Consider the following 21989-nt stretch of genomic DNA (forward strand, 5'->3'; position numbering starts at 1 on the left):
TTGAGAAAATGCCCTCTCGCTTCCTGTATAAGAATTTCCTGTAGTATATAGAGCTTCCAATTATAAAAAAAACTTCACTGCATAATGAATGTTGTACAGCTTTAGAATGTTATCAAAATTAGGAATAAGGATTGTTTACTTAAGCAATGGCTGAAGTTCTCGTATCAGTGAGACTATCAAATTTCCACCATAAACTCCCTCCTCCTACAATTTCAAGGTCAGACACTGCAGCATAGAAACCAAAACCAAGCTGGACACAGCAGGCCGTGTGTCCAGCCATTTTTTTTTTTCTGCTGCTGCAAGAGGGTACTCAGAAAAAAAAAGCACTAAAAGGTGAGATGAACAGAAGAAAAGACATACCCTGCACTGTGCATGTTTCTTAGCTCTGTTTTTTCAAAGTAGCCTCATGCACCAGCTGGCACACCTTAGCTAACTACAAGAGGTCCATTCTGTGCCATAAAATACTCTCTCAGATGCATTTCTTCTGCATGTGCAGAAGGTATCACGTGCCGAAGGAATCCCGCCAGGCTAGCACGTCTCCTACACGGGTCATCACTGTCAGCAATATAGCTGCCCTGTTTACCCTGCCCTGCCACTAGTGTCAAAGGTAAAGCATGTGGTATAACATTTCCCAGCCATGAAGTTGCTTCGTGTATTTGCCAGTGGGAACGTGCCCCCCCCCCTTCCAAAAAAAGAGCTTGCTTGTTTAAAAACAGCAAGATTATTAGGATCATGCCTACCACAGTGGCATTTCTTGCCCCAACAAAATACATAAGCTGTAAAGGGGTGGTAAGCTGGGCAAGTTGGTATGGTTACATCTAGGCAACAGCACAAAGAACTGGGGCAGAGGTGGCACTAGTTTTGTTCGCTTCCTTTGCCCCTGTCCTTTTTCACGCTGTTGCCAAGATTTGTTGGGTAGAGTTGTCAAAACCTGCACAGCTTCACCAGTATTGCAAGAAAAAAAAACAATGGGCTTGTGATACCATATTTGCATGTAAATAACGTGACCTAGAATGTAACTCGAGGGGGGGCACTTTTGGCCCTTTTGAACACGACAAAAAAATATATATTACGATTACGATTATAACACGAAGTACCGTATTTACACGATTGTAGGTCGACCCCTTTTTTCAAATTTGACAATCCAATGTTGGGGGGTCGACTTAGAATCGAAGTCGAACCGTCTACCGCTAGTAACGGCAAGAGAAACGAGAAATCGGGGGTGCTACGAGGTGGGGACAGCTTTGCACCCTCGTTCCCATAATTATGGTCTAAACTATGAACCGCATGGGGCGTCTTCTGCTCGTGAAAATGCGCCGCACTGACGCTGCCGCGAATACCACCCGCATCCCCGCATGCTGCACGCTACGCGATCGGCGGCGGCAACATGGCGGCACCATTCGTGAAGAGGTGCGCGTAGCTCCAGCGACCGCTTCTAACCGCTCTCTCAGATATCGCTGAAGGCACAAACGAAGACGTTTGTGCAGGAAAGGAGCTGATAATATGGTCGAAAACGACACTATAAAGCATTATCCGCACCGCTAGGGAAATCGCCAATCAAATATCCGCCACCGTGGTAAGCATAAACATCTCCGGCGGCGCCAGCCGGCTGTCCTGATGAAGAGCGCGCGTCGTCAGGCTCCTCCCAGTGTCGCGCTCGGCGCGCGTTTTGCTGGTTTTGCCGAGGTAGAACTGGTAGAATTTAAAAGCAGTAGAAGGTGCCGCGCGCGCGGAATCGTCGCCGCGGGAGTGAAAAAGTCGTCCGCGCAATGCCGACGCGCACGAATCGCGTGCAAAAACGCGTCAAGAAGTGTTTTATTCAACTCTAATAAACAAAATGAGTATTAGCGAATCCCTTGATTCAATACGCGGCGCTAACGTAGCCCATATCATATCACATTGTTCAGTACACTTCCGAACGCGTTCAAAAGTAAATCGCGCGCGGCCGCTTCCGTCAGCCGCCATGTTGTTTGTTTTGGTATCGCGCGGCAGTGGCCGCTGCCGGTTGCTTCGATGGCTGTCATCTCGCAGCGAATGTGTTCTTCCCACTCAACCCACAGCCAATGGTTATTCCGGGTGCTTATACAAAAGCCTTTCTTTCTTAACATCTACCGCGCATACCGCGAGCGGGTTGTGCCGCGGTGTGGGTTGACGGAAAAGCTTCTCTTTGAGCATGGCCTCCGCAATCTGCTGCCGGCGGCGCCTGCGCGCTTTGCTGCCGGCGGTGCTGCGCCCGCCGCCGGCAGCAAATTGCGGAGGCCATGCTTTGTGATACAATTTTCTAGGCGGCGCTCGCATTTTTTTTTTTTTTTTTTGAGAGATGCAATTTTGGAGGGTCGACCTACATTCGAGTCGACTTACAATCGTGTAAATACGGTAATGCGAAGTTGTCACGAGGCCCACCGGCCTCACGTGCAAACTCTCTGGTTTTGAGTTGCACAAGCTCAGCATTTACAGGCAAAATCTGGCCGCAACGTTCACGGACGAATTCTGCCAGGTCATTCTCGAGTTTACGGTAGCGGCCATTCTTGGGTACATGGAATGCTTTACGAGCTTGAAAGATGTGATCACGATACTTTCTCCAACCTCAAATGGTTGCCTCGCTTTAGTCCGAGATGCAGTGCCGCACTTGAATTTCTTTGCTCTTCGGACAGCAGGATCGCCCGTTTTTTAAATGCGGCGGTGTACTGATTTCGCTTGTTCATTGCAGCGGCTCAGAAGGCAGAAGCAAGTACGAAAAAAAACAAAGCACAATGAGGAGCCAATGCTGTGCCACGCGCGTGTTAGCTCTCGCCTCCAGACCAGACCGTCTGCTCATGTGACCACTACCAATGTAGGTAATGGCATTCTCAGGAGAAGCCGGCGCCGAAGTTGACGCCAAGAGCAGCGAGCTCTCGGCCACCAAAATCCGAGGGTAGAGCAGCGGGTTCCCAGCTCACGTTCAAGGCATAATAGTACGAGGCGCGTGCCAAGCACGAAGGTATTTGAAGAAAGAAAGCTCGCGCTATGTTCGAGCCCGAATATATGCGAGGATTGTTTGGCAGCACAAATCGCGCGAAAGAAATTCGCATTATATTAGTGCAAATATGGTAAATACAGAGTATTACATTGATAAATCGAACACTTCAAAAGTTTTTCCTGAGTGAATCGCTGCTCAGTTTGCGCTCAAACTTCACACGAAGGTCGTATGTTGTGGTCTATTTTGTTGGACACCAGGAACAACAATACTGACTTGTTTATTCTAAAAATAAATCAAAATGGTTTTTGCCTATGGGAAAATGGCAGCCAATTTGGACGTGCAAGCTGACCTTGGAACGACGGCGCCACCTGGGATATGCAAAACGGACGCGCGATGGCGATTCACAGTAGAAAGGAGCCGAATGATGTAGCAGACGATCAGGAAACCTCTTTTGTGGATAGTTTATGATGGCCACAAATAGTTACATAAGAGGTCATATGAATCATAGTGAAGTATTCCAGTGGTTCATCGTTGTCAATACCAGTCATCTGGTTTCAGATCATCTGTCGACTGCTGTGCCGGCTTACCCTGCTTTCCGAAATAAGGCCCACAATTCTTTTTAAAGCATACCTTTCATGTCCTTCCTGATGCCGTTGTACGCCAATACACCCTGCAGGAAAGCCAACTTTTTCTGAGGATGATGATGAATGATCGTGGGTGAAGTGAAAAAAAAAATGCTTCCCATGGCCGGAGTCGAAATTGAGTCCCTCACATTATGAAGCCGGCATCTATCCGATTGCTTCATTTCAACACGGTCGAAGAGAACGCGAAGCAGTAAGTACCGATTCACGCCGTACACCCCAAACCCAAACGTTAGAGCTGCTGTGGGTATTCTAGAAAAGTGGTGCGTACCTCCAAAGTAGCACATAGGTACTTGCAGTGTGGGACTGGCCAACCAAAGAATCCATCACAAGAAAGCATTGCGTTTAACTATCGCTGTCGTTAGACGGAGGGGTGCAAGATTTTTTCACATTTGTTGCTTTGTGCTTGTTTTACTTTTTATTCTGTGCGTACATGTCTGTGCTTGTGACACGGCGTCACGAGATCATTCACAGCAGACGAGAAGGCTGCCTGTTCGCCTGCAGTGAATGATCTCATGGCGCTATGTGACAGGCACAGACATGTACGCACAGAATAAAAACTAAAACAAGCACAAAGCAACAAATGCAACAAAAAAATTGTGAGCCTTATTTCGGAAAGCCATGTCACCTGGCACAGCAGACGACAGATGGTCTGAAACCAGATAACTGGTACATATACCGACGAAACGCGGGAATACTTTACTATATGATCCGTATGACCTCTTATGTAACTATTTGTGGCCATCATAGACTATCTACAAAAGAGGTTTCCTGACTGTCTGCTACATCATTTGGCTCCTTCCTACCGTGAATCGCCATCGCGCGTTTTTTTTTGCATATCCCAGGTGGTGCCGTCGTTCCAAGATGAGCTTGCACGTCCAAATTGGCTGCCATTTTCTCATAGGAGAAAATCATTTTGATTTATTTTCAGAATACAAATGTCAGTACTATCGTTGTTCCCGGTTTCAAACAAAATAGACCACAAAATGTGACCTTTATGTGACATCTGAGCGCGAACGGAGCAGCGGTTCGCTCAGGAAAAAATTTTAATGTGTTCCATTTATCGGTGTAACACCCTGTATAAAAGATGGCATTGACATGACAGTGAGCTAAAATTATCTAAGCGCTAACAGAAACACTGAAAATGTACTTTCTGCTAGCCTTAGTTGGGCACGACAGGGAACTTGTGAAAACTTACGATTCACTCGGCTGCCATTAGTAGAAGCTAAAGCAGTGTGAACACTGTCAGAGGCACTGGCCCAAAGAAATCCTACATTAACCTAGAAAAACTCAGAGAAACTAAGGCGTCATATAAATGCTAATTTTTAGCATCGGTGCTTTGAGTGTTATACACATATAAAGTTACCCATACTCAAGGACAGAAAATGCAGCAAGAAAAATTTCAAAGTGTGCAGTCTTGTCAATCAAATTCTGTCCACTTGTGATGCTTCCTTTGTGCTTTACGGGCATAAAGCACTTGCTGGCGGAATCCACTTTACAATATCAGAAAAAATTTCCATCCTTATCAGATTAAGAAGATTAAAGAATTACATAACGGGCAAGACATATATACTTAATGACGATGAAGTCATTATAGATCCTTTTTCAATATTTAGCACTGGTTCAGGGCATATGGCTCTCTAATAAACAGAGATAGAGAGAGAGGGAGACACAAAGCTTACCAAGATTTGACAGTGCAGTGGTAAAAGCAATTGCATTCTGCAAAGCCTCGGGCGATGTTTCCGTAGACTCGAGCAAAGACCGAAGCACAGGAAGAACGTCGGTCTTTTTGAGGTCTTCAAGACCAGCCCCTGCCGTTGAAACAAAAATACTCATGAACAAGGTTGAAGCGCCTGACACTAGATTATAATTATTAAAATTAAAGAGAGCATCAACAGAGCTAAGCAGCAACTATAAGCAGTTCTCTTGTGCAAATACCTGCACTGTACACTGAAGTTCATTAAATGTGTAAAGTGTGCAGACCACCAGGAGGTCCACATAAGCTGCCTACAGTGCCTTAGACAAGATATAGACGATCCCCCATTAAGCCAAGCTTGCATAGACCACACGCTTACACAGATTCTATGCGTTTCTTAACTGGCAACTAATGCTCAGTGATTCTGCACATCTTCAATAGAAAAAACAATAAGCAGTTTCTCACAAGAACATTTACAACGGCAGAAGCCAACATTATGGGATTCCACATCACTTCAACATGAACAAAAGTCCCACGTGCCCGACCACACATGTGAACATGCACGCATTCACCCTCCCTTTCTCTCACTTGCCATCCTCATAAAAGGCACTGTTACAGTAGGAATGTTTTTGCAGGTAGGCTAGAAATCTCAGAAACTTTTAATGTGTTAATTCATTGTGAATAGCCCAATCTGCTGTGTCATTCGTTTTGATTCAACTTGCAAACTTTTACTGCAAAACTGGCTTTTTTTCCCCCTCATCATTTATAATTGGTGCACTGCAACAACAAGCCCGCATGCTGTGTCAACTCGTTCAAAATTAACTTATACTGCAGGGCTAAGTCAGAAATGGGTTCACTTCTCAGAAGCTTGCTAAGGACAGCTGCCAGATTGCTGTGACCTCCATGAGTGAGCGCGCATTTGCAATGAGTTTTTTTCCCCCCGTCTGCTTTACTTTTTGCATAGACAGAAAAAACAGCCACACAAGGTACACTACAGGAAAAAATCTGAATTGGTGTTCTAAAAAATGTATTTAGAGCTTCACAAATGCAATGTTGCCCATAAAATGAATAATAAAGAACTTACAAAAACTAAGCTTTTTTAAATCTTGGGTCACGATAACTAGCCCCCCCTCCCCCCCCCCCTCCTGCGTACTATTAAACAATGATTTTGTAGCTCTTCAATGCAGAAGACTAGGTCAATCAACAGCCGTGGCCCACTGCTGGTGTTGTACAGCCCTGCCCCAAGCCCACGCAAGGAGCACACAGCAGTGCTTCCCATTTAATTAAAACACGTGGATTATACAATGCCTGGTGTGCAAGCAACTGTGCATGAACCGAGCGAGTGGCGACGCCACCATGTTTAGCAATTTAAATTTGGCTGCTGGTGGGCCGCGTGGCAAGTGGCACATTCTTTACAGATGTGCCTCACGCTGTCAAGGGGCCCAGCTATTGCCCCCTGCCCAACGTTGCAGGTCAGTGGTGGCAGCACTTACGGGGTGCCGACGGGGTGAGGGAGAGTGTGAGAGCCAGCAGGCCCTCCGCCTGCATGACACTGTGCTCGGAGGACAGCATGGACACCCAGTGTGGCAGGGCCCCCAGTCGGCACAAGGCCTCCTTGGCCTCGCATGACGCACTGTTCTTGGCAATCCAGGCCAGCAGCCGCACCGACTCGCCTGTCGCAGGAAAAATAGAGGCACGCTGAATAAAGCCCGTCCTGTGCAGCAAAAAGCGCGGGTGTGAGAAATGGCAAAAGCCCGTGGACAACCAATGAGAGAAGCGCGTGTGGTATTTTTGACCCGGCATATAACCAGCACCTCTGCGTTGCACGCTGAGGGAAGAAAAGGAAAACAGATACATAAAAATACCACATTGCCCGCACCATTTACCATGAAGTTAAACCTGTCAATGTTTATACAAATAGATTGCCGTGCAATCATGTCGTGTTTATTTAGACAATAAATGTACTGGTGACTATCAAGCTTCGTTTTTAATTGGTCAGCACGAGTTGGCTCAGTTGGCGAGATCACTGAAGCCGGGGACTTGTCGTCATAATTCCCATTGTCTGGAAACGGCGGCTATGCCGGCCTAATGTCCCCATTCTTTACAACGCGTCATGAAGATGCAATGCTTCATGATGCTGCAAATGCAGGTATGTGCCGGCCTGATGTCCTCACTGGCTGCAAATGTGGGTGTGCGACGGCCTGGTGTAACAGGGTGAGGGGGCATGTGAGTATACGACGCCCCGACAATAGGTTTAACATCATTCTTTGAGGTCTAACATCGTCCATCAGTATCGGCAGCTTGATGTACAATGAGCTTCACATATTTTGGCCCGTTGTTAGGCTGAACGTTCAGGCAGATCGATGTTACTTTTTGCCAGTTTCGATTAGATTGTAGTGCTCCTAAAACAAGCGGCCCCAGGAAAATAAAATGATACTCCCTCTTTCACTTTTTCTCTCTCCGCCTCTGCCTGGCGCAGCTAGCTGCGCACAGGCACGATAACTGTAACTGCTGCTCTGATGGAGCAAAGGCGAAGGCAGGGCCAACACACATGTCCTTACATAGTAGAAGAATCCTTGCGTCTGCTTCCCGAGACATTATGGTGCAAAAAAAAAAAAGGGGATGCTAAGAACACTAGGCCTAATTGCAGGAAGAAGTATTTTCACTTCCAGGTAGCAAAAGGTGAGAAACTCGTTTCTATGCCACAGAACTAAGCTGAACAATAGGAGTTATGTCGTGCAAAGATCTTTAAAACAGTGTACTGTGCTTGATTACAACTTTTGCTATTTTGTATTGTAGATTACTCGCCGCACTTAGCATTTGAGCACATCCACATTCCTGTACTACAAACCATTGAAGTTTTCAAGTGTGATTGAAACTGGTGTCTTATTGCCCACGCCACGTATGCCAGCCTGGCCTGGCAGTGTGCCAGCCACAGCAAGGCCAGGAGGCTGGTGGCGATGCTGGGGCGGGCAGGGCAGGCAGAATCAAAAACGGCGTCACACTCAAGAGGCCACGAAAGCATCCTGCCCGGCTGCGCCTCCTGACATTGTTGAAATGGCAATTATAGCATCTCCATGGCGGCGGTGTTGTTATGATGACAATTACAACTCACTCGCACATCCCCAGGGTTGCTAGGGGAGGATATGGCGCTAGACCGGAATTAGATGTGTGGACGCTGGGTTGAAAGCTAGCAGGGCACCTCTTGGTTAAGGTTACCTAACGTTGAACCTAAATACAGGCATAACACGAGTAACGGAGAGAAGGAAAAGATGTAAAGGAGAAACGGTGACAATGAAAACATTGAAACATGGGTGGCTTGTAATCTTGCGAGTTTTGCAACATCATACACTCATTAACATAGCAAAACAAAACCCAGCAATACTAAACTCAGCGATATGACTCAGTGAGAAGTGGTGTTTACACAATGTCACATCACAAAAGAAAGATAAGACGCTACTTTAGTCTTTTTTTACATGCTTTTATTTTTCACCTACTTTTCACCTACGCAGACCAGCTTCCAGAATGTTTGGGCTGGTAGCCTCTTCATTTGCATCAATCAAATCAGTTAATGCGAGGAGGCTGCTCTGCCTCAGCGGTGCTACGACGTAAAAGAGGCACTGGAACAATTGTGCTTTCCATCCGATTGTCGTGGCATCAACAGTAGCAGCGGCACTGCCGTCGAACACCATGGGTGCGCGCTCCATTTCATCATTTTAACTGCACCTGACTGCACCCCTTTACAACATTACTCTAAACAATCTGTCATATTTGACACCTGCTGTGTCAAGTATGACACCTTGACACCTGTTGTACTGACTACACGGTGTGAATTAATGGTGCACAGCTGGCATGGCATGAAAGAGGCTGAAAGGGGTTTAACAGTGCTAATGAAGTTTGTCCCTCCCGCATCAAAAATTCCAGTAACCATTTCAGGTAATGTTTCGAACCCTCATTTAGATAATATCAAGCTGTTATATAAAAAAAGCGAGCCTGTGCTTTGAAGCTTAGACATAGTAAAATTGAACATCAATTGTACGAATTTCTCGAATAAACGAACAAATTGGGATTCCGCCCACACAGTCAACCATAGGCATAATGCTTTCTAGATATAACGAAGTTCCCAATTTAACGAAACAATTCTTGAGTCCCATTAACCTCATTATATCAAGGTTTAACTGTATATGCCTCCATATGTGCGCCACGGCTAGGGTCAAATAGATGAGACGATAATAGCAAATAACCCAGCAATCATTGCTCAATACTTTGAAAACGCCTGCTAAAATTAAAAGTATGGTGAAGTTACCCTGGGTGCCCATTTCGGCAACTTGTGAAAAATACACGATGGCTTGCAATGAGCACTTCACTCAAAATTCTTGCACATTATGCACATATCAATAATTTTTCCTCAACCAGTTTTTTCGCAATGGAGCTCGATGCTCCCCACAACTTGCTCCCCACAAAGTGGACTGACCCAACGGTTCATTGATGCAGCACGTACCTTTACAATCACGCTGTCCACATGCCAGTCACAAAGCTTTTGCTGCATGATTACTAGGTAAATGTCTACACTGACCTTCCACTAAACCAATATCTCAAACTCAATGGGGATCAGAAAGTAGTTCAATATAACAGATAATTTGATACATAAAATACACAATGGATATATAAAAAAAAAGATTTAAGGGAATACCCAGGCCTCCTGATATGAGCAATATAATTCGAACTACGCCGGATTGATACAAACGAGTTTGACTCCGTACCTTGCAGGAATATTACGTCTTTGAGAGGGAACCTCTGTACACATCTAGAGTAAAAAATGCGGCCCTGAAAACTTGCAGTTACTCTTCTGCGATGGTGCTACGCTCTCGCTAAGTAAAGGCTACATATTCAGAGTTGTATTACCTACTGTTGTGTCTATCCCTAACTCTCTGCAAATGGCTAGAGTTATGCTGGTGCACCGGCCTCGCAACCTCCATGTTTATTAGCAGAATTGGAATGGGCTGCCTACTGTTAAAGGCTCATCTACACTACTGGTGTTGATCAAATTCAACTGTGTGTGTCTTAATATTCGTAAGCCAGGTGGTTCCATCGCACCTCCACTTCCCCTGGCTTATTTCAGACATCATAAGATTGCTGAGTAGTAAGCACACCAGAGTGCTCTTTCAGAATACTTCGACACCGTTCAGCTTTCCTTGTTGTAGGCAAGCTCACTCATAGTTACTTCCGCCAACGAAATACATCCTGCACAATAAAGTCCCCAGAAAATGTGGTTCACAGCAGGTTTCACAAGCCACACAAGTCACGGTGAGTGCCCTGTTACTGCTATACAAGGGCCCCACGGTACAGCTTCTGCAGGCACCTTGAACTACTGGTTCTCCCTTGTATTTTTGACTCCATGCGCAGCAATTGAGCGAAACCCCGATCCCCACACTGCTGCTTCATTGATCAGAATGAGCAGCATGTTTGTATCACCATTTCAGCTCAACAGTACAGAAAAGCTGCACAAAACAAGCTGACGCATAATCGAAAGACAAACATCTTGCCCAGGGAAGAGCGTCACATAGTCGGCTACAGCAGTGCTGCCACTACTATCGGCCCCTGCACCAACCACTGTGTAACGGCAAAGCTCTCTCCAATTGCTCCCCTGCCTTTTCCTCATACACTGTAGCTGGGCCACCACACAGGTCAGAGCATGTGACACATACTACAGCCCAAAGGGAACATCACTCAATATTAAAAAAATACTGTCAAATGATCAGCTCCCAGTAAGGCCAGGAATATGGAGACGAGAAAAAAAAAAAGGACGCCTCACAAAGTAGTGAACGAATTAAGTAATTGGCAGAATTATGGGAAATATTTGTGAGAAATCTTTTTATGGTGTGGCAGTGAGTACATTACAGACCATAGTAGTTGATGATGATGTTAGATTTTCTTGGCGCAAGGGCATCAAGGCCAAAGAGCGCCAGGACTATGGCGAGGATTATTCAAGTGAGAATATAAAGTACAGAATATATAATAAAAGGTATCTCAGATTTCTGTTGGTGTAGAGGGCCAAGAATTGGTGTAGAGGGCCAAGTAAAAACATTTGACACTATGACAGGCATTTTCTACGTGCACCCCTTGCCACCGTCTTTGCGGTAGCAATGAGTGGCCCTACCAGGTTCTAGCGTGCGATGGTGGCTCGGCTCATGGGTGATACGACACATACCTTAAAAAATCTACGTCTGAGAGGTACTTAAAAACACGGTTAGTAGAGAAAAGTGGCTCGTCTGATAAAAACAGCAATGGGTGTTGAGGGATCATGCGTGTGTACAATTCTGGAAAATGAAGCTTTCTTTGCGGTTCAAGTAGTTTGCATTCTACCAGTACGTGAATGACTGATAGCGACCCTCCACACCTCAAGCAGCGTGGCTGTTCTGTTCCTTTCAATAGGTACGCATGTGTAGCATGGGTATGGCCTATGCGCAGTCTACAGAGAGTAACCTCTGTGATCCTGTCTCGTTTCTCACAGATCGATCTACCTAACTTGGGTTTTACCATGTGCAATTTGTTTGCTGTTTCCCCATTCCAATCTTCCTGCCATTGGTCACGCAGCCTCTTACGTACGTACGCTTTAAGATCCTCGTACGGGACGCTTTGAATATCTAGGTCACTCCGAAGAGCTGCAGTTACAGCATTCCTGTCTGCTTGCTCATTTCCGGCTATTCCGCAGTGACCTGGGACCCAACAGACAGTGATTTCAAGTTTTTGTTTGTGGGCTGAGCACAGTAGTTTTAGCAATTGATTAAAAACTGGATTTTTTTGTAACTTTCCTGACGCTAAAGCCTGCACAGCACTTTGAGAATCAGTGAATATCACTGACTTTTGGACATTGTTCTCAATAATATATTCTACAGCCAATACAAGGCCGCGTGTTTCAGCAGTGAATATAGATGTGGCTTCAGGCATAGTCTTCGACGTGGAAAAGTTGGGACCATGTGCAGCACATGATACTGCACCAGCTGACTTGGACGCATCTGTGTAGAACTCAGATGCTCTGTACTTGTTCTGCAAAAACAAAAAATGCTGCATAATTAATTCCTTTGGAGCGGTTCTTTTGTCAATCTTCATAAAAGAGAGATCACAAGAGATAGGGCAGAGATCCCATGGAGGGACAAAGTCAGCAAAGCTGGTTTTCTGAGCGTCAGTGAAGGATATTCCCAGGCCTGCGGCCAGTGCCCTCACCGACAGAAGGAATGGCTCAGCCATGGCAGGTCGTTTTTCAAAAAGCTTGATTGCCTGGTTACCTAGAGTGCTGTTCGGGTGTCCGGTCAAGGATGTCACTTTTAGAGCATAATTCAACCCAGTGTACTTCCGCTGTGTTTCAAGAGACCACTGATTGGCTTCCACATACAGGCTTAAAACAGGGCTTGTTCGGAAAGCACCTGTAGCCAGACGAAGGCCAAGATGGTAGACAGGGTCTAACATCTTTAGTGCTGTTCTCGCGGCAGATTGATAAACAAGACACCCGTAGTCGATGCGGGACCTCACAAGGCTATTGAATAAGGCCATTAGGCACTTTGTGTCAGTACCCCAAGACTGGTGTGAGAGGACTTTCAGGATCCTGACTGTATCCAAACATTTAACTTTAAGGCGTTTGAGGTGTGCAATGAATGAAAGTTTGTCATCAAGCACAACCCCAAGGAACTTGTGCTCCTTTTTTACTGCTATGGGTGTTTCATTGAGTTTAATAACAGGATCTGGGCGGATACCACGCTGCCTAGAGAAGACCACACACGTGCTTTTTTCTGGGTTAAAACAGAAGCCATTCTCATCTGCCCATTTTGTAAGTTTGTTTGCAGCTAGTTGAATTTGCCTCTCACAAATGGACATATTACATGATTTAAACGCAATGTGCACATCATCAACATATAGCGAGTAGGATATGGAGCGAGGCAGTGCAGTTCCCAAGGAATTCATTTTAACAATAAAAAGGGTGCAGCTGAGCACACCACCCTGTGGCACTCCATTTTCTTGGACGAACATCTTCGAGAGGACATTTCCAACCCTAACCTGAAAGGTGCGCTCCGAAAGGTAATCTTTCAAACTGTTGAGCATGTTTCCACAAACTCCAAGGCGGCGCAGATCGCAAAGAATACCGTAACGCCAGGCTGTGTCGTAAGCTTTCTGGAGGTCAAAGAAAACTGATAAACAATGCTGCTTATGAACAAATGCATCCCTGATGTAGGATTCAATAGCCACTAGGTGGTCTGCTGTCGATCTACCAGAGCGAAAACCCGCCTGGCGATTGTCTATAATACCATGGTACTCAAGAAAATAGATAAGGCGACGGTTAATCATTTTTTCGAAGACCTTGCATAAGCAACTGGTTAAAGCGACCGGTCTGAAACTAGTTGCAAGTGATGGATCTTTCCCCTCCTTTAGAATCGGCACCACAATAGCTTCTTTCCAGACTTTTGGAAATTGCCCTGCACGCCAGATCTTGTTAAACAACAGTAGGAGCGCTTCTAGCGTGTCGTCGTGCAGGTGCTTAATCATGGTGTATGTTATTCGGTCTCGACCTGGTGATGATTTACCACAAGTAGTGAGCGCCACTTTAAGCTCCTGCATAGTGAAGGGGCAATTATACCCTACCTCAGACTGCCGTTTTTCACGTACAATCTTCCGTTCCTCTGCATTCTTGTGTCTCAGGAAGTTATTTGAATAGTGAGCTGAGCTTGATATATACTCAAAATGCTTGCCTAGGGCATTCGCTTGGTCTTGTAAAGTGTCTCCACTTGTGCTGACCAAAGGGTACGTAAGAGTGTTACTTCCTCGGAGTGCTTTAATTCTCCTCCATACTTTCCGCGTGTCAGTATATGATGTGATTGATGACACAAAACGATTCCAGCTTTCTTTTTTCGCAATACGCCGAATCCGTCTGCCATTAGCCTTTGCCCGCTTGAAAAGTACCAAGTTTTCAGTCGTTGGGCACCTACGCAAGACACCCCATGCCTTATTCTGTTCCTTACGGGCCTGCCTGCAATCATCATTCCACCAAGGTTTTGGCTTAGCAACCCTACTAAAAGAGGTCTGGGGGATGGACTTCAGCGCAGCTTCAATTATATGGGTGGTCAGAGTCTCAGCAGCTTCATCAATACCAAGGTTGTCTATAAGTGTGTAGTGATACTCAGAGAGCTCTTTGAATTTTTTCCAGTCTGCGGCCTCCTCCTTGAACTTTTGTGGGCATGGAGTGTTGTCTTGTTTATTGTCTACAAGCTTGAGGCTCACTGGAAAGTGGTCACTTCCGTACAGGTTATTAATGACCTTCCACTGGAGTGCTGGAAACAGAACTGGAGAGGCTATGGCGAGATCAATGCAGGAGTACGTGGCATGTGTTGTGTTATAATATGTTGGGTCTTTCTTGTTAAGTATGCATGCTCCAGATGATAGCAGAAACTTTTCAACGAGGCGTCCTCTAGCATCCGTGCGTGCAGAACCCCAGAGTGGGTGGTGAGCATTACAATCCCCAACTAGCAGATACGGCTCTGGCAGCTGATCAACTAATGTTTCAAACTCCATACTGGAGAGCCCGTGGTCTGGAGGTATGTACAGTGAGCATACTGTTACCAGTTTATTAAAGATAATGGCTCGTATGGCTACAGCCTCTAAACTGGTCTTCAGCAGTAAGAACTGGCATGCCACTGATTTTTGCACAATAATCGCAACTCCTCCAGAGGGATGCATGCAGCCATCCCTGTCTTTCCTAAATACAGAGTAGTTCTTTAAGAAGTTAGTTTGGTTCGTCCTCAAGTGTGTCTCCTGGAGACACATAATACTTATTTGGTGTTGTGACAGCAATTCATAGATATCGTCCAAGTTTTTCAGGAGGCCTCTGCAGTTCCATTGAACTACATTATCAGTTACCATCAGCTTATGCTGAACAAGGATTAAGGAAGTGCCATGCTGTCACCCTCCCAGGCTCAAGACACCTTCCCAGGAGCCGTGACCCTAGGTGTCTTTTGCTTTGAACGGTCGAGCGACGTGCCGCGCCCTATCGGCGTACCACGCAACGGAGGGCTTGGCGTTGTGTCCATGGCTTCTTGCGAAGCCTCGTCAGCAGGGCTAGGCTGGCTGGTTGCGGCAGCCTGCCTCTCAGCAGGGACCGGCACTGCAGTGCCAGCAAGGGGCCTAGCGTTGGCATCAAGGGGTGCTTGGGCAGCCCTTGACGCTTCTTTTGTGGAATGTGCAGTGGCCTTAGCCACCGGCACTGAGGGGGCTTGGGGTGTCCCTTGGGGCCTCACTGGGAGGGTTCCAAGGGGAACTCGAACCGAGTGTAGCGCCGCCCCCCGTCGCGCTACATCGGCAAAGCTAGTGTGTGTCAGGAACAGTCTCTGTCGTGCTTCCCTAAAGGTAATGTTTTCCTTATACTTCAGAGCAATTATTTCTTTTTCTTTCTTCCATTGCGGGCACAAGCGCGAGTACGCGGCGTGCTCTCCCATGCAGTTTACACAGTGGAGTGGAGCTTCACAGGTGTCAGACGAGTGGTCGGGGAGGCTACACTTTGGACATGCTGCCTTGCCTCGGCAGCTCAGTGAACCATGGCCAAATCTTTGGCATTTATAGCAGCGTCGGGGGTTTGGAATATACAGACGCACAGGGATTTTAACGTAGCCTGCCTCGACAGACTCGGGCAGTACACTGGTCGAGAATGTGAGGATTACATGCTTGGTCGAAATTTCCTTCCCATCTCTACGTATTTTGATTCGTTGAACATTCACAACATTTTGGCCCTCGAACCCTTCCAGGAGTTCTTGCTCAGACAAGTTCAGAAAGTCTTCATCAGAGATAACACCTCTGGTAGTGTTCATGGATCGGTGGGGACTGATGCTCACAGGATTGTCGCCAACAGTGGTTATTTTCGTCAACTTGGCACACTGAGCTGCATCTTGTACTTCTAGGAGAAGGTCACCGCTTCCCAACCTGCTTACTTTATAACCGCCGCCTAGCTCATTCGTTAGAACTTTGGCTACCAAGAATGGTGACAGACGTCTCATTGACAAGCCTTCTTTTTCACAGTGCATGACGTGGAACTTTAGGAAATTTTCTGACTTTTTAGGAGTGAAAAACTGCTGGACTGCTTTGTTGCGTCCCCGTTTTGGAGGACGATCATGGGATGCAGAAAATCTTGTTGCCATAACAAGTGAAATCAATTCAGCAGCTATGCTGGCCGCCCACCACCGAGCCCAACCTGGGAACGCGCTAGATGCGCGTTAGCCATACATAGCTGCTATAACCCTGTTTAAGTCCTCAAGGTTGATTCCTTACCCAGGGTTAACCCTCGCCGCCTGGAAATGTGTGGAAATGAGGAAAAGAAGAGATGACAGGATAGGGGTAGAAAAGAAGACAGGAAGGTGAAAGAGCTGAGAGGGAGGCAGGAAAAGGCGACTGGCTGGTTCCCCCCGGGCGGGTCAGACCGGGGGCACCGTCTGCGAGAAGCAGGGGCCAAAGTGGTGTGTTGCCTCTACCGGGGGGCCATGAAGGTCCAAAACAACCCCGGCTTTGGCTCAGCCACCAGGATTCCCTTTTCCCCGGACACGGCTCAGCCACGCACAGCCGGGGCGTGGGTGGGTCCAACCCACATGTGCTCGGGTCCGTGGTGTTGCAAGTCACCAAGTGCCTACGGCAGTAGGCACCCCTGCGGAGCTCGGGACCGTGGTGGCGCTACTCACCAAAACACCTTGAGTACACAAGGTGCCCCCTGCGGGGGACCATAGTAGTACAGACCTTCATGCACACACTGCGATAAAATGCAAATATGCATGTACTATTTCTACCCCTACATCCCTTTTTTTTTGGAATTCATGATTCACATAAAAAATCCGATCTTCTGCATCTGTCGACTAAGATTAAATGAAGAAAAAAAAGTAAACCAGTCTTTTTTCTTTTTCCTAAAAAAGTGGTAGGTTGCGGCGCTTCCATTTATAATGAGCCCTAGCAGCCCTCACAACACACAAATGGCAAGTTTCAGCTGACAAATGACACCCAGCACCCTTACCTTTGACACCAGGGTGGTCTTCAGTGTTACACCAGCTCACAAGGTGTTCAATCAGCTGCTGATTGAGGCCCAACTTCGTGGCCACAGCCTCTGCAGGAAATAATAATAGTACATGCTTTTATTCCGAACTAGTATTGCAAAAGCGTCAATCACACATCAATTATGACTAGAGTTTATTATTATTAACATTATAATAATCATATTTGTGCCCACTGCAGGACAAGGCTTCTCCTATACACCACCAACTGCTCCTGTCTTGCGATGCCCTAACCCATTCTTTGCCCATAAAAATTTTGTTATTTCATTCCTCCATAGACTAAATGGTCTTCCCTCAGTCACCACTCTGTTAGCGTGGTGGCCTATCAGGTTTTAGTTTTCCGCATTGCACAAACAGACCAAGTCCACTTCTTCATCTTAATTTGAGCTACGACGTCTTAGGACATCAATTAGGATCCACCTGAGTTTATTCCCGATCCAAGACACTCGTTTCCTGTCCCTGAGCATTACTTTTATCATCCTTCTTTTCACTGCTTGTTGGGCTGACCTAAAATTTCATTCAGTAAGTTCCTGCCCCATCAGTCATCACTAGAGACCAGAACTTTACGCAAAATGCCTATTTTTTCCTTGAGTTCGTATCAAGCCTATTTAACATATAAGCAAGAATTAAGGGAATCCAAACATTTTAAGAAATCATTTATTGTGCCTATAGGGGCCAATTTTAAGGTGTGTGCCTATATGTGCTTTTTAGAGCCTAAAAATGCCTTTTTTGTCTTGTATATGCCTTTTATGGATTTTTCGAGCCCATGTTTTGCTAGTACTGTTTTCACTTCAAAAGCCTGCAACTCGCCGTTTGTCGCACCCCGTTTGCAAGCAGAATCCACATACTGTGCCAAGCACGCCGATACATGGAAACCGTGTTTGAGCTGGCGCCAACCCCCCCCCCCTGATGTTCCTGTGAGCAACTAGGCTGCCAGAGCCTGTACGCACAGCGACACCGCAACAGCCAACCTCCCTGCTGGGTGGGCTTGACGTAAACCCCTGTCCGCATGAGCTTCTTCGTTCTATGTTCTTTTGTGAAGCCATGTCTGCGAATTAATGGCGAGAACTTTTGTTGACATGCCCTATCCATCGCTAACACAATAAAATAAAATAAAACAACGAAAGAGGGAAATCAACGCGACATAGCCACGCACAGACTGCCAGGGGTGAGACAGCTGAATCAGATTTGGGAGCAGTTTTTGGAGCAGCGAAATCTCGATTTTAGAGCAGAAGAACCTTGATTTGGAGCAGAATGATGACATTTATTACGTCACCTTAGGAGCCTAAAAATCAAATTTTTGGCAACTTGGGGGGGAGTGCACTTTTTAATGGGTTTTGAACGTACATAACACTGAAACAGCCTTTCAATGAAGTTTTTTCTACTAGAGTACCACAAGGCACGAACTGCACTACCTTTTTACAAGCCATTTATAAATTCTTAGGCTCTATGCATAGATAGCATGGAGTGCCAATGAAAACATCGAATCGAAAAACTAAGCAATCGTAAGGCATTTTCATTATCATGTGAATGCTGAAATTATTGTTTTTGTAATCCCAGACTCGGCTTTACACACAATTGTAGAGGCATGGCAAAAGTTGCGCAAAGCGAGGTGACGATCTTCGCGCCCCACCATCCCTCCCATTTCAATCCCCAAGGTGCGCATTCACTACGATCGCAATTTGAATAACGTTGGTATGTTTAGCCACCTCCCTCTTGGCATTAAATTTCACTTCAGATAAATAAACCATTATTACTAGCGTGCAATAATAGCCCGTCCCGCTATCGGCCACTGCTTGAACATTTTGCGGCGATATAGCCTGCGCCGCCACTTCTGCAGTGTCGATCGTCTCATTTCAGCCACGCGCAAGCTCGCTGTCAAAGGCAGCAATAACTCAGCGTTTTATTATAACACCGCAATGAGTCCGAAATTTCACTTCAAGCACGCACCGCGCCTCTCACTCGAGGCAGAAACACGGCGAATTCACGGGCCCCACGTTGTTTTTGATGAACTCCCGTTCTTCGAGTCACGCAACTTCCCTCAACAGATCAAACAACTAAATGAAAACCCAGCCACCCCCATAACCAAAACAACAGTAGAAATCGGCGAAGAGCACTCTGCCTGAACCATGAGCAACTGTTTCGCCCGACGGCCATGTTTTCCAATATTCACCACACCAAGATGGCGGCGCCCAGTAATGTCGTTCTAACATACAGCGCTCCGAAAATTGCCGTCTTTTTATCAATTTTCACCAGTAGTTTGTCGCCTGAGTACACATGTTTATTTTTTCTGCAGGACTTTGCAATTGTTTTCCATGGGAAAACTTAAAAAAAACTCAATGTGCAACCCGACATGGTGACCTTCGAAAAAACTATCTTGGGGACAATTTTATGTGAGTTTTTTATTGTATGATCAATCAATTAAACCTTCACAAACAGGATCACCTTGGGGGTGCTGCAAAATTATGCCGTCAGTAAGCATTTTTCCCCACTGAAACTGGCGGGAGCGTTAAAATCCTTGGCTCTCAGACTGTTTTGGAGCAGTTTGGCACAATTTTTGCAATTTTCAAGCTTTTGGAGCAGCCTGGCGCAGGAAAGCAGATTTGTATCAAAAGTGCGCAATATGCGCAGCTGTCTCACCCCTGGACCGCTGAAGATCTCCAACATGCCTCCCAGGAGAAAAACACCGGAATATCTGACACACGAAAATTTCAAGGTGACGCCAAGAACACGTGCATAGTCAACCGCCAATCACGGGTACACCGCCAGCAGGCAAGACGGAGCACATGTAGCACGAAGAAGGAGACGGAATGAGAGACGGAAGTTATACAAAAAGCATGTCAGCCCATTTCACGGAGTCCGGTTGAGACAGTCGTCATCCGCCGTGTCGGGCAACCTTTGAGGGCATTCTGAACCTACCTAGCTGTAAGGGTTAGTTGTAAAGAATCTTGCGTGCTGTCAAATGTTGTTAGTTGGAGCCTGTTACACGTTGCTTCCATTTAGCTCCTACTGTAATGCTTTCGCACATATACGCTCCTCATTGAAAGGTGTGAAACGGAAGAATCATCAAAAAAGCCACAACCCAAGAACGTATGCGCCAAAAAGCCTGCGGGAGTGTCGCCAAAGTATGCTTCCCGTATAAAATAAAATCTTGCACCCCTCCGTCTAACGACAACGATGGTTGAATGCGAAGCTTTATTGTGATGGATTCTTTGGTTGTCCAATCCCACACTGCGAGTATGTGCGAATCTGGAGGTACACACCACTTTTCTATAATACCCACAGCAACTCTCGGGTGTTAACTCCGTAGGTCTAACGTTTGGGTTTAGGGTGTACGGCGCAGATCAGTACCTGTTGCTTGGCGTTCAGTGAGCAATTTTTTGAGTGGGTGCCGGTTTGAGGTGACAAACCCAAAGATGTGACGTTCGGCCTAACGTCTTAAAAAATGGGAAGTTAGGCCTAACGTATTGTGGCTGGCAGCCTTACAACACGCAGAGTAACGTCATTCTTCTTGTAACGGATTCTTTGGTTGTCGTCTGAGTCTTCCAAACCACTTCGACCATGTCGAAATGGAGCAAGTAGAGAGACGCAGGCTTCATAACAAGAGGGACCCAGGTTCAATTCCAGCCATGGGGAGAGTTTTTTTCTGTAGCTAGTTTTGCCGAACGGACACATCTCTTTCTGCCCTCCATGTTTGGCTTTCGCCCTAACTTGTACACTCAGGATGTTATCCTCCAACTCCAGCATCATCTTACGTATTGACCTGGTTTTGCTCCTGAGCGGACAACCAAGGTTATCCTTGGCTTGGACCTTACACAAGCATTGGACACCACCTCCCAATCAGCAATTCTCGCGGGTACAACGAACTCCCATTTGGGAGAGCAGACTTACAACTATATTTGTTCTTTTCTATCAGACAGAACGCTCACTCTGCACCTGGGTCCCATAAAAACGTCTCCAGTTTGGGAAGCACTGGCACTCCACATGGCTCGGTGCTATCACCCTTTCTTTTCAATATCGCCATGAAAGACTTTTCTCCCGCTAAATTGTGTTTAATGACGTCAGCGATGATGTCTCCAGGGCAGGTATTTGAAACGAATGCTAAGTGTGTGGACTAGGGCTGCAGCGGGTGACGAAACATATTTTGTTGCTTTGTTTATCGTTCATCCTCTAGATAGCACCCCAGGCCCGCTGTCCGCACTAGCTTTGTTTTTGACCGGAATCGCATCTGGCTTATTTTTGTTATAGTTGGAGGTAATTGTTTCGTGAAACATTGGTTATGCTCAACAAACAGGGTCACTTAAGACAATGTCGCTTATACCAATTGGCCAGTGTCGCGCGAGACAACCCCAAAAGCGCTGGACTGCTGTGCAGACATAACAAGCATAGTGCATGCAGTACACACTGTTGCCTCTATGTTTACATGTGCATTCATAACTTCCATTGTTTAAGCCACCATTCGTACTGCTATAAAAAGAATATGCACCAAATTTAAGCACAAATAGCTCATTCTGCAAGCTTATAAGCCCTGCCTAACTTTCTGTTTGCTTTTGCTAGCCTCAGCACAGCTTCCCATAATACGTCATAGGTTCTAGTGCGGGAAAAGAGCTAGTGGG

At 46.2% G+C, this 21989-nt stretch overlaps 1 protein-coding gene across 2 annotated transcripts in view; it reads right to left on the reverse strand.

Moving 5' to 3' along the window:
* The window catches only part of Vimar (visceral mesodermal armadillo-repeats), a 68242-nt gene that overhangs the window by 12330 nt on the left and 33923 nt on the right, over window positions 1–21989 (reverse strand). For both annotated transcript variants that reach the window (XR_013317759.1, XM_077678852.1), the window contains exons 12-14: window positions 17337–17426; window positions 6790–6969; window positions 5283–5411 (exon numbers count right to left, since the gene is read on the reverse strand). Coding sequence is in view for 1 of the 2 variants with exons in the window: in XM_077678852.1 (XP_077534978.1) it covers window positions 5283–5411; window positions 6790–6969; window positions 17337–17426 (399 nt within the window). In the remaining variant the exon portion in view is untranslated. The remainder of the gene's footprint in view (window positions 1–5282; window positions 5412–6789; window positions 6970–17336; window positions 17427–21989) is intronic.

This window comes from Haemaphysalis longicornis, unplaced genomic scaffold (genome assembly GCF_048455015.1).
Source record: "Haemaphysalis longicornis isolate Haplotype H1 unplaced genomic scaffold, Haemaphysalis longicornis Haplotype H1 scaffold_1, whole genome shotgun sequence".
Lineage (NCBI taxonomy): Eukaryota > Metazoa > Arthropoda > Arachnida > Ixodida > Ixodidae > Haemaphysalis > Haemaphysalis longicornis.